Below are 14,996 nucleotides of genomic sequence, written 5' to 3'. Positions count from 1 at the left end.
AAAGGTCCCTTCCAATCTAGACAAGTCTGTGATTCTGTATCCGTTATAGATTTGTTTATAGATTTATTCATTTTTTTAAAAATCTCCCATGTGGTTAGCTTGGTATTTAGTTACCCCCAAATTCAGGAGTACGGAAACAGTCATGTTAAATGTATCCCAGGTGAAAAGCAACCCAGTTGGTAAGGTGTGGTGCTCCCTCCTGGTAGCACTGGCAGTTCTCTCTCTGTCAAGTTGGCTGTAGGAAGTCGGCTCCAGGAAGCCTGCTTTGGCCATCCAAGGGATTTCATGGTCCTCCCCTGCCTCTGGTGTGAGCTGTTTAAGGAGAAGTCCTGCTTTATCTCCTTTCAGTTGGGAAAGAGAACTTGGATCGCACTTGTTTTTGCTTAAATTATGGCTGCAGTGGTCCGCAGAAGCCAGTGTAGCATCCTTATCCTTTGACTAGGAAGAAATGTGGTTAGTTTTGTAGGACAAGTACTACACAGCCCTTCTGTTTAGGTGCTTCTACGTGGTCAATGATGTTAATTACACATAAGTATTTTTATTGCTGTCTTGAAATAGGTTTTGAATATATACCTGAAAATATGTTTGTGGTTTTTTTTTATTTGCAATATCAAAGATTTATAACTCTGCCCTTTCCTAATTTCTCATTGCCCCCCGGGGCTTTAACTGCATTTATGTTACGAAATTTTATTCACGTGATCACAGACTTTGTTCCATGAAGTCTGTTTTTCACTCAGCCTGCAAGATGGGCAGTTCTCAGGAAGGGACTGTGTTGACAGGAATGAGAATCCCTTCTTTCTTTCTTCTAAAACTTGAATGAAAGTGCCATAGTATAGCAGAAAAGAAAGCTGGTTTAAAATTAGGCGATGAGCGCTGGATAGGAGAACCGGCTGTAATGCAGATTTCTTAAATGATAATGCTGAGCAACACTAAAACCAAATTTTTGACAGATGATTACATAGGATGTTTCTTTGTGAACTTGGGAGGGTGCTGAATTTTTAAAAATGTTCAGTACACAAAGTTGCAACTGAATTTAATGTATACTGTTGGTATCAACAGGCTCCATAGCTGTGCTGAAAGAAGGATGAGTACGAAGTTTAAAATATTTTTTCCCCTTAGCCTTAAACTTAATCTTTCACTGATTCATGCATGGTTTCATACAAGTGTCATTTTTTCCCTATCTGTAGAATGGAGCAATGCTTCAAGGTCCTAAGAAAATGTAGGTGTAGTCATTAACGTGTCAGCTTTGTGTGTGTGTGATTTGTATATTTAGAGCTGTATTCAGAGAGGCTTCTCCCTAGATGGACATTGACAAAATTAATTTCTTCCCCTGTTCAGTGGAGCTTGGATTCAGAGGCTGCTGGTCGAGTTGTGTCTTTAAAAAAAAAAGAAAGAAAACCCACAAAAACCTAAGGAACAGTATCTAGTTGCCTGATTCTTTGAGCAACACCTGGCCTCTAGACAGGGTGCCTACAAGAGAAAAATGGTGAGCCATCTCACAGGTTCCCCGTTGGGTGAGCTGCCTGCTGGTGTGGTGGTTTCTCACGAAGCTGCAGTCTGAATCTCTCAATGCAAATTTTATTTTTGTTTCAATTCTTAGTATTTTCTATTCTGTGTGCGCCATGCAAGTATTTTGAAAGGAGGAAACTGATGGTGTTATTAGAGGTTAATACCTTTTTTTTCCCTAAAATGGTGTAGTTCAAAAGCCAGAATAGTTCATGAGTCTTGTGGTTACACTTAGAGGTGAATTTACCATCCCAGTTTAATCTTAAAGGTGTAATAAGCTTTTTTTTTGCATGTTTGATGTTTAAACTGTGGCCTCTTACGTAAGTATATAGGGGTTGAAGTTCTAGTTGGTCGCAATGTTATGAGTAAAATAGATTAATATATTTGGAAAGACTTAGGTTTTTTGGTTTAATTTCTTATTTGTAGCATGTTCCTTGCCATGTAACGGCAAAACCAATACAGGTTAAGAGTTACGTACTGTGATCAGCGGTTTATGTCCTCCAGGGAGCAGAACACTTGCCTTGAGGGTCAGTGGGCTTTCTGCGCTGGGGGAGTTTCAAAGATCATGAGGGCAGAAATGTCAGTAGGAGCTACAGAGGTAAGGAGATTAGGAAGTTCAGGGAATTAACGACTGAAACACGCTCCTATTGACACAAATACAGCTTTCAAGTACCAAATGACTGGTATTATAACTCAGAAAAATAAGATACACTTATTCTGTGACATTGTTGGGGGGGTGGTGTTGGACTGCATTTCTACCCTATAGGTAACTTTCAGACAAATTTATTTGGGGAAAAGGTGCACAATTTATATTTGTTCCTTCATGGTTTACTTTTTCGGAGGAGTGAGGGTGAGAACCAAAAACCCTGTGGGAAGGGGCATTGGTCGCGCTCTTCCTGCTCGGTAGGTGACCTCTGCTTTTAACTTCCTTTTCACTCCTTCCTTAGATAGCAGAAACTACTGTTTATTTTTGACATGTGCAAAAGGCCTGTGCCATTTTAAATTCTTGCAGAACAGCCATTTCGTGGACTCGAGCATTTAGAGCTCCTGGTTTGTTTTCCTTATAACTGAATGCAGCAAATGAAATTTACTGTACTTTCTGGTGTTTCTCTAGGTAGATGTTTCTTCTTCGGAACTGCTCCAGGCTTTTAGTGCTTTTCAGCATAGAAGCAGGTAGGGAGATGGAAAGCGGTGAGCTTTTGTTCAGTGTGATGCACTTTTTGTGAGTTATCACAAAACCGGGTGTTATCTTGTGACCTGTTAGTCAGCATCGCCAACAAGTGACCCATGAACTTGCAGTGTGCTTCTCCCTGCTCACTGCTGCTTCCCCAAGGGGATAAGGAGCGTGTGGTTTTGCAGCAAACGAAGCTGAAATGGGCAAATTCTGCTTCTCCCTTTCTGTTCGGTTACCTTTTACAGAGCTGTCTGGAAGCAACAGTAATTGCTGCGGATTCCTCTACATGGAGATGAAAAGGGAGCTGGTAGAGATAGGCAGGCAGCATGTCACCTGCATGTGTGCAGCCCAGGCTGCATTAGTTTTTATCTCTCTTGACATAATGTTGTGTTCAAGGCAGACGTTTACTACGTAGGAAGGCAGTCTTTTAGTGTTCCTGCCACAGATGTCTTGTGTAACTTTGGCCAAGACATTAGGTGCTATCTGTAAAATATAAATAGGCTTTTTCTTACCTTATAGGGGGATTCTAAGCATAAACTACTTCTCTGTGTATTGTGTATTTATTTGTCGGTTGTAGTAGTAGTGCAGTGCAATACAGCAGCACTGATACTGCCCTATGGGACACTAACAAGGACTTTTTAACTTTTGATTGACTGAGGATTTCCAGTAGACTAAAGCAACCCAAAGGAGTGCAGTCATATTTTCTTCTTATCTTTCTTCTAACTTGGTAGCATATGATCATAAAGCAATGCATTTAGTGTAGTTTTTCCTTAACCAGAACATTGTTCTTAACTCTGAAGAAAGAAAAGTTACTGCTTTTGACCTTACAACTGTGTGTTGAATCTTCTCTTTCCAGGAGAAAGCTGCATGGAACCTAGATGTGATTGCTTAAGGCTTTATGGGAGACTTTATAGAGTCTTTTGTATCACGTTTGTGCAGGCACAGACTACAGTGGTCAGAGATGACAAGAAACATCAGAAGGATGTATTAGTTGGCTACTCGGTTGCTGCCAAAACTGACAGTTGTCTTGAACAAAACTTTATTAAAAGCACTTTAAATGAGTACTTTGTATCTCGGATTATTCCGTCGCTGTAGCAGATGTTCAAATCAGATGCTGTCAGAGTTTTACTGAAGATGCATTTGTTTTTTTCAGTATCTATACATTTGTTCTAAATGGACTAAATGCTTAGAGCAGTACTTCAGACAGTGAGAGTTAACCAGTCGATAAACCTGTTCTCGGGTATCACTGTCTTTAGCTGTGAGGAGTGCAAAATGGTCAGTGAAGACTATGTCAACAAACTTTGTTTCTTTGAAACACTCTGGCTCTGCCAGTTTGCTATTAAGTGGTGGAAGTTGGTGGGGTTGAAAAGCCACCGAAGTCCTTCTCTCAAATCAGGACCTGCTCTTTGATTGCTCTTGGCAGTTCAGAATAATCTAGAGAACAACTGCAAGTGAGTAATCCAGGTTTTTTAAGAAAGCAGGAAAATATGATGCTTGGGAGTACATAGTGACAAGTTTCAAAGGAATGGATATAATTCTCTGTAACAAACATGTTCAGGATATCAGCCATCTAGTTTGTATATGTTCAGAATGTTGACGACTTTGTCAGGCTCATTCTGATTATGGTATTGTAGCCAACAACTCGGGAAATCTATTTTTAGTAAAATTTTTACTGTTTAAGCTCTTAGTTGTATGAGTTCAGAGTAAGTCTTTTTAAGTAGGACGTTTCCAGAAGGGATGTTATTCACTGATGCTAGTTTTCTGTGCAGTATTTTTTGTAGTGGCTTTTCTGTTGGATTGATACAGGAGGGGTCTCATCATGGGGAAAGATCTTGCAGTTTGGGATTTCAACGTAGGAAGTACATTCTGATCTTACCTAACTCAACATTGTTTTTAAGAGCCTAGAAGGAGGTTACTGGACATGGAGAGGGATTTTTTGATGTGGGGTATTCTTCTTCCAAGTGGACTGTTCTGCGGTTGGGCACAGCAGAGGTTTCTGTTACTATGCTGTCGTGGTTTTGGCCAGATTGGCCAATCAGAACGACAGAGGCCCCCCCCTCCCTCAGAGGGGAGAGGAAGAGATAAGGAGATTTAAGAGTTTAGAAAAAGAAAGAACTAAACTACTTTAATGAAAATAATAATAAATAAGAAAATAGTAAATAATAATAGAATAATAAAAATTAAAGAAAAAAGTATACAATATATACAAAACCGTATCCAGCTCCCAGGATGACGATCGCGTCACCAGCAGACACAGGGAAAGTCCCAGACTGGAGTCAGTGACCGACAGGAGCTGAATTCCGGAACTAGAGTCAGGAATGCTCGGATCAGGATCAAAGGCAGACAAACAGACAGGGTCCTCCTCAGACATCGGCCATTGAAGAAAGAGCGAGCCAGAGCAGCCTTGCCCCTTTGGTCGCTCAGCTTTGATACTGAGCGTGATGCAGATGGGATGGAATACCCTGTTGGTCGGTTTTGGGTCACCTGTCCCGTCTGCTCCTCCCTGCAGGTGGGACCCCTCTACGCTTCTCTGCTTCTGACCCTCTAACGGGGCAAGCAGCAAAGTTAGCTGACCTTGGTTGTTATAGCAATAAGTATAAGCAAGAGCCTCTGTGCATACCATTCCTTGGTATAATCAGGTCTTATCACTCTGAGAGTGAACAGTTTCTGAACAATATACTGTTAATTTCAGACTTCAGTCAGTTAGAAGAGGCCCAGCTAAAAAGTAAAATTACAAAGCAGAAAATTGGTTCTGTTTTACCTCAAACCAGGACATCTGCCCATGAACTGATCTGTTGAATTCAGTTTTTGTCTAAGGTGTGTGGCAGAGAGGAGGAAATACAGTGACACCACTCTTCAAAATGTAGCCTCCTTCCTGCTTTTGAGGGGTGGCAATTCCAAGATAAATAGCTTTTGAGATACTAGGAATATACTGCATGTTCTTTCAGTTTTTCTTTTTCCCTTCGTTCATCACGCTAAACATTATTCAACAGACTCAGGAAGGACCTTGTCATGGTTCTGTTGCTCATAGTCGTATTTGCTATGCTAACTCTTCCTGTACATGGTGCATGTGGAGTTACATTAGAAGTTTGGGAAATGGATAGGTAGATGCCATGTTGAATGTTCTGTGCTACATATTATCTTCTCTTTATTAATTATTCTATACTTGACAATTCCCATCACTAATATGGAGAAAACCACTGCAAAAATAATGCCATAATAATTTCTGGGGCAAGATAGGAAAATTGTGAAGAATTCCTTCAGGAAGAGCTAACATAAAGAAAAGTCTGGCAAAACCCCAACCTGTTATAAGGATTCACATGCCAAATAAAACTAAATGTTGACTTGTTTTCTGAATAACAAACAGGATTGGAATTAGACGCAGCATGATGTTGTTTCAGTGAATATTGCAAAAAAGCTTCAGTAGCTTTCAGACCCACCAGCGCCATTAATTGTTAGACAGACTTCAGTCTTGAAAGCTGTAGTAGACATGCATATTATTGTTTTTAGGTTTGGGATGTAATTTTTAAAGGTACTCAGTTGTCTTTTTTCTTTCAAGTCTTTCTTTTGCCTATGTTAGTGCTTATCTTTCTGAGGTGCTGTGCTGCACCTCAAGCAGGTTGTGCTTACAGCTGTGCAATAGGTCTGTCGCCTGTGGTGTTGAAGGAAAGTGGTGTTACTTATATGCAGTATGTAGGGAAAACGCTCTCACTCAGAGATGAGAGCTCTCTCTTGCTTGAGGAGGCCCCTGCGTTGCTCTTGAGCCGCGTATGGCTTTCAAGCAATTCAGTTGTACTTCCAAGGGGTAAGATTGGTAGAGGGACTCGTCAGAAATGAGGCGTTACCGGCTTGTCTTGGACATAGTTGCACGCCTGGTTCAGCCCCAGTTACAATAGAACAGACCCTTGGGGAGCTATTGTCCTCTCTGTTGTATGAATCACTCCCTGAGCTCTCAGTGAACCATTCTGAGTTGCCATCCTTGTGGCATATACCCACATGCATGAGTATATGTTGTTGGTTTGTGGCCAAATAAAGGCATTGGTAGGCAACTTGTGAATTATCTCCGCCTCTGCGGCCTACAGCAGCCATCTGAGACACATAGTGGCCAAGGGATCCTTAGAACAGGGCGCCCAGCTGAAAGGCGAGGAGAATTAAACACTCTTAGAGTTGTTACCCACAAATGTCTTCTAGCAGATCTGGAGTTGGCCCAAGTCATTTATTCATAAGTCTTTCTTCAAGGCGTTAGCAGAGGTTCCCTCAGGAACATGTTTCTCTGTAATTCACTTTTCTTTCCCAGGTTGTTAGCCAGACAATTGAAATCCAAAAACTGGCAACAAAGAGAGAGGTGAAGTCTAAAGATCATTACAGGTTTTTTTAGTGTTAAAGAATTGATTTCTGTTGCAGAATGATTTGCAGAAAATTACTTATCTATCCAGCAACCAACGTTTCCTTTTGTTTTAGATGAAATTTCTGGACTGTTGAGCTGTTGGGAAAGGTGAAATAAACAACCTTCAAACAGCATTTTAAAAAAGTGAGCTATGGTCATTTGGAAAAAACCTTTGAAAAAGACTTCCAAAAAGAAATAGGCTGCATCTCGGGGAGAGGGGGGACACAGGGAATGCTGTTTTTTCAGCAGCGGGAGAGTTAATGTTGAATGGTAGAGTCCAGGTAACCCAACAGCCTGACCAGCATGCTCTTCCTCGTCAGCTCTTCAGTTCATGGGAAATTGGCCAGAAGTTGTTGTGTTTGGGATTTTTTTTCCTCCACATCAGAAAAACCTTTTTTTCTCTACTTTTGTATTTTAACAAGCTTGCATCTCATGATCGTACAGCTGTAATCAGTGGACACAAATTTTATAAAAGCACTTTGGAAGTGTATTTTCAAATTATATTTGTCAAAACCTGCTGTCTTCTGATGTTTATAGGGAAGATTTTTTTTTCTTATGATTTGTTAAATTTACCATAGTTGTGCTTTTTTAGGCCAAAATTTGCCAGTTATATTGTTTCCCTCCCACAGCTTTTATGTAAAGCCTGATTGGTCTTCCTGCTAATTACACAGCTTTTTCCCTTCTTTCTTTCACCGCCAGTCTCCCATAAGCAGTGGTCACCTTTCACTTGCCCGCGTCCCTTTGCCCATTCTTTTGGACACAGTCTTCTCGTTTTAAAAGGATCAGGTAATTGAAGAAAAGTTCTCTTCAGATTATTAAGAGAAGCATTTTAAGTTCACCTAGGCACCTTAGCAGTGATAGGGTGTGTGTTTGTTAGGAGACTGAAGTGCCTAAATAGAGAGGACAACTTCAGTGAGAAATATTACTTTTATACTTCTTTTTCTGTGTTGTGTGCCTCAGCGTTACTGGCTCCAGGATTGAGAAATGTTGCATTTTTCACTGTGTGTTTGAAAATACTCTTGATGAATTAAATGGATTCTGTGCTTTACTCACCCTGGGCTTAGATAAGTGTGTGTCTCATTAGGAATTTCTTATCATTTAAGATCTTTTTGGACAGCTGCTTTCACTTGAACACCAGGATGTATTTTCCCCCTTTTCTATTGCATGTGCTTCTGCTGTTTGGCTTAAGCTACAGTGAAGGTTTTAAACTCTAATGTAGTACCCTGTACTCTTTCATGTCATCTATTGTTTGGAGGTTATAGTAGCTGTAACTTCCCTGTAAAAGAAGTTAGTCCTCTTGACTGAAAACCCAGTTGTTATAACCATTTCTAAATTTCCAGGTTAAACTTTGTCATGCATAATCTGTAGCTGTTTGTTGTTACTCTGTTAAATATTTTGGAAGAGCTGGAACCCTGGGGTCTTGGTAAACTGTGTCCTCCAGGCTTTGGTTATGTAGCTATTGTTAGGAGGTAAATACAGCTCTGGGATTTTATTTGTTTGTTTCATTTTAAGTCTCAGAGAGTGCATCTTGCTGTCCACCCTACTGACTGCTGATTTAGGTTGAGTGGAACCTTCTTGACCGGTGAGGCTGCAGTGCTGGATGACTGTGGCCTCGGGACTGTGATTCATGTGGGATCGTGATGCGCTTCAAAGCCTTCTGCTGAGGGCGGGCTGTGTTTTTGTTGTTATCTTGGAATTGAACTCCTCGAATTACTGCTGCTTGGCTTTATGCTATCGTACTAGCATCTCAACTTGTTTTCTTAGCACATCAGTAGTTTACGAGGCTATTTCCAGTTCTGTTTTCTGTTATTCCCCAAAACATGCTGTGAAAGAAAGACTGTTCAACACATGGTTTAGCAATACAGGTCAACTTTGTGGGTATTTTTGGATTTATTTCTCAATCATACAGCCCAATGTTCTATTTTAAATGGAACAGGTGTCATTGTTTCCAATTTAAAAATCAAGAAATTTACATTAACTCCGTACATTTTTATGTCTTACTGTATTTTGGTTTGCCAAGCTTTTTTACTTGATTAGACTTGTATTTTAGAGCTCTGTATGTTCCCTTCACTGACAACTTGTTCTGGGTTGCTTTATTCCCCATTGACTTTATAAGGTACTGAAGCATATATAAAGCATAAGCTGCAATAAAGTTTTACTATTAATAGGAAGGGACCTTGATCAGCATGATGATGACTTGCCAGCATTTACCTAACTACAAAATAGTTTGTTACCAAATAGTTTGTTTTCTTGAAGGCAGAATTGTTAGCTTCAATACCTTATTCTTGTGGAGAATGAAAAAGTCTTTGGTTGGTTCTGCAATAAGGAAAGTCCAGAGTTTCAGTAAGATAAGAGAGAAGAATAAAGTTGAGTGCATGGTTTGATTTTTGGTTTGTTGGTTTTTTTTGGGTTTTTTTTTCCAAATGAGAGAAGAGAGTAGCTCACTTAAAAGAAAGTCCATGGTACACGTGGATGCAGAGACAAGATGCATCTTCATGTTGGTGAAAGAAGAAAAGTAGTTCTGTGAGTGTGGTGGTTTTTTGGGGTTTTTTTTGGTTTTTTTTTTTTGAGACTGCTCAAGGATTTTAAAATCTGGATTTTTAGTAATTTTCTGTAGTCTGTTTTGCATTTGATATTTTAAAGCTTTCTTTTTATCCGCTGGTACACATGTATTCTAGAATGACAAGAGCTGTCATACTCAATTGTTATGAAGTTAAATTATTAGAGCGTCAACATAATGGGATAAATGCATATTTAGGATATTTCAGATTGAAATAAACAGTTACTTAAGGGCTTTAGGGATTGGATTGTAATGCTGTTGCACAGTGGTTTCTATACTTGGAATGGTTACCATGCTTAAAGTCTGGTGTTTGTAACTTCAAAGATTGTTTGATACCTTTAAAGGAATTTTTATTTATTTGGGGGGGTGGGGGGGGGAAGCTGCTTTCCAGGCTGCTTTTCTTGCCATTTGATATGTATACACCTTCCCCTCCCCCCGCCCCTTTCTTTTCCCCCTCCTGGCACCCTTTTAGGTGGATATTAGTTAGATTTACTATCTAAAGGATGCTACTGTCAATGAAGAGACTACGTGATGGTAATATTATCAATGTTACTGTGAAGTGTTCCTAAAAATGTGTTGGACATAATTCTCATACCATGTGTGTTACCATAAAATCTGAGTGCCTACTAGGAGCACATCAGGAAATTTGATTTACATTTGGGCTATTGTTGAACTGTCGTCTTCCCTTCAATAGATAGGTCTCCGTGTTGAAGTATTTTGCTGTGGCATTAAAAGCTATATGCATATAAGTCTGTTAAAGAAACCAGACCCAACCATTATGCCTTTCACTTAAGTGAAGGGTGGTTTGTGCTGGCCTTGAATTCAGGAGAAGGGGGCCTCAGTCTAATCTGGAGGGTTGTTTTAAGAAGAATCTGGCTTCTGCATAATGAACTTTATCTTCATTGTAGAAAGCTGACAATGTGTGAAGCTGTTGATCTTTCTTCGTCTTGAAGCTGTAATTGACTGCCGGATAACAAGAGTCCATTCAGGGTAATAAGAGAGTTGAAGATAAAGATGGAGTCTTGGAGCTTGATTCCATATTTAGTGGAAAAGAAAAACATGTCTGATCTGTCAAGCCTTTGTGTTTGAGTCTGCGACGCTGCTCTGTAGTCTAGCAGTGTTTGAGATAGAGATCGCGGTGCGTGTGTATCCCAAAAGATCCAGTTTTAGGAGGTGAAGACTTGCAGTTACAACTCTCTGCTGAACTTTTGTTCCTAAAATGTGAATTTTACTGAGGTATGAGCAAGCATTTGGTGAAATAACTGGATCTTTTGCCAATATTTGCTGTTTGGAGGTGTGGGTCCTTGGGGTACAAGTGTAGTTGCACTTTATTATTTTCTGGTCACCAGTTCTGAAAAATTCAAACTGCGATGGAAAATCCTCTGATTCCTTACATCTTTGTCTTGCTAAGGTAGAATATGCTATAATTTATTGTACCGAATGCCATGAAAAAACTTCTGAAATGCTTCTCTGAATTTATAACTTTGACTTTTGACATAACCCATTGCTTAGCAAATTCTCAGAGAAGTTTGGAGTTCTTTTCAAAAGAGTTCTGACAAAAAGTGTCCTTTTCAGGATAAGAAATCTGTATATTTTATATTAGTTTTTAGAGGAGAGGCTATATATGGTTCTGAAAGGTGAATTAATATGGAAGATACTGCCACTCCCAAAAAATACAACAGCTAGGTAGTGTTGGTAACTTTTTAAAAAAATTACTAGAAGAAGCATTCCAAAATCTATAGTGGTTACAAGAAATCAAGAAAAGTAGTTTTTTAGGGCTCTTCTGTAAGTTTTGGGTAATCTTCCAGTTGTTCTCTTCATAAAATAGTAGAAGTTTGAACGGCAGTGGGTGGTAGCAATGCCAGTCTTTCATTTAGCGTCACTGTAAATGTGTTTTTAAGTACTTGTGTAACGTGATTGTGTGTCCTTTGAGTTAGTGAGATGGCTTTCAGGGGTAGGAATGAAGTTAGTTCAAGCAAGAAGTCTGAGTATATTTTCAAAACTGTAAGTTAGTTCAATCTGGTGGGCAGGTGTTCTGTGACCAGGAGAATTTATAAAGTCTGGTGTTTAAAAAAATTACATTTTTTGTCCCTTACATGAAGTACCTTTAAAAGTAGGTAACTTATGCTGAGAACGGAAGGATTGTACAGAACTGCATGTTCTTGGAAAAACAGCTGTGTGTCTGGGAGTTGAATGGTGTATTTTAAATTACAGCATGAATGAGGAAGGCAGTTTAATAGCTCTTCCTAGGATTTGCTCTGTGTTGAAAGAAGATTTGAATCCACCTTTTCTGTCTTGTCCTTCAGATCTCAAGGGTGGTAGAGTGTCTGTTGCTTCTTGGTTCTGGGTATTTAACAACAATAACAAAAAACCAAAACAAAACTCCCAAACATTATGACAGAAAAACCACTCCATCAGAAATAATGAAGAGAATAGAGTGCATTCATTAGTGTGTGTAGGCTCTAAAATCTGAGCAGAAAAAAACCCCAAGGATTGTATTTCATCTGTGCTGTGGACTACCCCTCTACCTGCTAAATTTGGCCTGGTAAGGTAAGCCGGGGCGCTGATCTGTTCAGTGCATTGCTATCCGCATACAGTACCTGAGACCTGCAGTAGCAATTTCACCCTGCAGCACTTCGAATGAGCCTCAGCTATCCACAGTGATTATTGCTTTCCCATATTTCATAAAATAAACAATATAGGGTACAGTAGTATCTATTTCTGTAATATACGCATGGTTTGTAATTGCTAGAATTATGTCAGTAATTTTAAGTAAGCTCTGAACATTTGTGGGCAGTGACTATCAAGTAGGCTAGTGAAACAAAATATTGCTAGTCCTGCTTCATTAAATGGGTCACTTTGGCAAATTAAAATTGGCTATTTCAGTGACATACACTTAAACACTTTTACTGTTATGAAGCAAAAGAATAATCATTTAAACTTGCCTGACAAATCCGATGTTATTAGTTTCTTACGCTTTTCCAGAGCAATACTTTCCATTAAGGTATAGATTACATGTATACCAGGAAAGGTGTACTGTACACATCTGCGCTTTTTTTTTTTAAAAGCCTTATTGCACAATGTGTAAATGTCAGAAATATTTTTTGTGCGTATGAGAAGCATACAATTCGGTTTTGAAACTCTCGGAAGCATACCCAAACACATTTTAGGAAGCAAGAGTTTAAAGAGGATTCCTGATTGTTCCACACTGTGCATACATGTAGTAAAACAGTCTTTACCCCAGAGAGCTTACAGCCTAAAATATGTAGGATTTGGAGGAATTTTCACTAGGCAAGTTTAGGAGCGGCATTACAACGGCTGATAATAAGCCAGCTGCAGTTTCAAACTGGGTAATTCCTCTGTATTACTGGAAGAGAGACCTCCACCTCCGTACGTGGCTGTGTTTGGGTAAACTCCCCCACCTCCAGAAACAAAATGCGGTAATGCTCAACCTGCTGCTTGCCGTTTGATTTTTTCAAAAGAAGGCTCTGCCAACAATACGTCTCCTGCTCGGACATTTTTCTCTTGGTATGTTTTTTTTCCATCGGAGAAAGTCTGGGAACCGGGCTCTGCAGTAAAGGAGCACTGACACCACACTGGCTGTCACCTGCCTTCCTGCGGGAACAAGGGCAACTTGAATTAGCAGGGCCATTTGGCTCTTTCCCTACCTGGAAGGTTAGCTGCGTGACCAGGAGTGGCCAAAATGTGTGGTACAGAAAGGTCTGTCTAGTTCTGGAATGTTAAAGATCTGTGAGATACCCGAGCGCCACATAAGAAAGTGTCTTGTGTCTTTCTAACGGTGAGGAAAGCTATGCTGGTGCCTTAGTTGTCAGGATGCTTAGCTGATGGGTAGAAGTTCATAAGTTAAACTTTGCAAACTGTAGTTTTCATGAAAAAGGAATTCTGAAAGCTTTTGCTCATAGCACCATTTGAATATACATAGTTATTGCATGCAGACCTTTCTGAACTGCTGTGTTGTCCTGTGGGACTGAAAAGCAAAAATTTTTTAAGTTGTGTCTTAGCTGAAAAAAATGAGGCTGTATCACTTTATATGGTACTTGAGGAATATGCTATTAAAGTAGTTTATGAAGACTTTGGCATTAAATATCTTGTTTAAAATAAAGCAACTTAAATGCTTCCAATTGAAGATAAACTGAATGTTCAAGTAGTTGAAAAGATAAAAACAAAGAATGCAGTTTGTGTAAATACGGAAGACTGTTTGTCTAGATCATCTTTCAGACTCATTAAACAGCCGTGAGTGATTTAAATACAAATTAGAAAGCTGCACATCATGTTGCAGCCTACTCGTGTAGGCTGAGCTCATCAGAAACTCCTTTTGTTCCTCCATTTCCTTCCACCTTACTTTCCCTGCCGACGCCAGCGGCACCGCTTTACCCCATTGAGCAGGGCTCTGTTGGAGGCACCATCTGTGCACGGATCGCTCCTACTCTTGGTTCGTTCGGTGTTGCTGATCCCACTCCTCCCTTCTCTGCCCTTCCAACCTCCCTATAACCCTGCCTTCCCTTGCGCGTGTTGGGGACTGCGGTCTACCTTCTCATTTTCCTTTTTTTCCTATGATTCTTACTTAGTGGTCTTGGAGATTGGTACGTCGATAGCCGAAATTATTTAAATAATATGGAAAACAAGGAGATAGCAGAATTGGGAGGTTTTATGCTGGAAAGCGTTTTGCTTCTGTCAGCTAGTTTTTAATCTATAAATAATTGCCTGGTTGGCATATCGCACGCTGCAGACTCTGTGTCTCTTACACGTCTGTAACAGGTTCTGGCTTTCACCAAAATTGACAAGGCTGTTCTGATACATAGAACTTTCCCCAAAATTTCTGGAATTCGTTGAGTGCATTCATTATTAAATAACAGATGGTGAATTATTGTCAAGTGGAGGGTATAAATCCTTTCTTTGCATAGGCCAGTGGTATGTTTGGCTTGTCTTTAAAATATTCCACTGCAAATATTAGGGAATATAATGAATTTATTTATGTTTTTTAGGAGCAATGGATGAGCTTCATAGCCTGGACCCAAGAAGACAAGAATTGTTAGAGGCAAGATTTACAGGAGTAGTAAGTGGCAGCACTGGGAGTACTGGAAGTTGCAGTGTTGGAGCTAAAGTAAGTTCTAAGAGCAGTCATCCAGATCTGCCATCTTTGAAACACTAATTTATCTCACGCTGTCTCCCTTCTATATTGCCCATGTGATTTAATTGCAAAAGTACTGGGTTGGAAGAGGCTCAGGAAAATCCTTGTTAGTCTGTTGTTTTGATTTGAGATAGAATTGTTTATCCTGAACCTATGACATGGACATTGAATTGTTCTTAGTAACACCAAAGAATGGGCTTATAGAGGCTCTTTTGTG

At 39.8% G+C, this 14,996-nt stretch overlaps 1 protein-coding gene across 7 annotated transcripts in view; it reads left to right on the top strand.

The window, feature by feature from the left end:
* TLK1 (tousled like kinase 1) overlaps positions 1–14,996 on the top strand; it is a 97,769-nt gene that overhangs the window by 39,628 nt on the left and 43,145 nt on the right. For all 7 annotated transcript variants that reach the window (XM_054207916.1, XM_054207915.1, XM_054207914.1 and 4 more), the window contains one exon: positions 14,634–14,752. In XM_054207916.1, the coding sequence (XP_054063891.1) occupies positions 14,639–14,752 (114 nt within the window). In that variant the 5' untranslated portion in view covers positions 14,634–14,638. The remainder of the gene's footprint in view (positions 1–14,633; positions 14,753–14,996) is intronic.

This window comes from Rissa tridactyla, chromosome 7, assembly GCF_028500815.1.
Source record: "Rissa tridactyla isolate bRisTri1 chromosome 7, bRisTri1.patW.cur.20221130, whole genome shotgun sequence".
In the NCBI taxonomy this organism is placed as follows: domain Eukaryota; kingdom Metazoa; phylum Chordata; class Aves; order Charadriiformes; family Laridae; genus Rissa; species Rissa tridactyla.
This window is presented reverse-complemented; position numbering and strand designations above follow the sequence as displayed.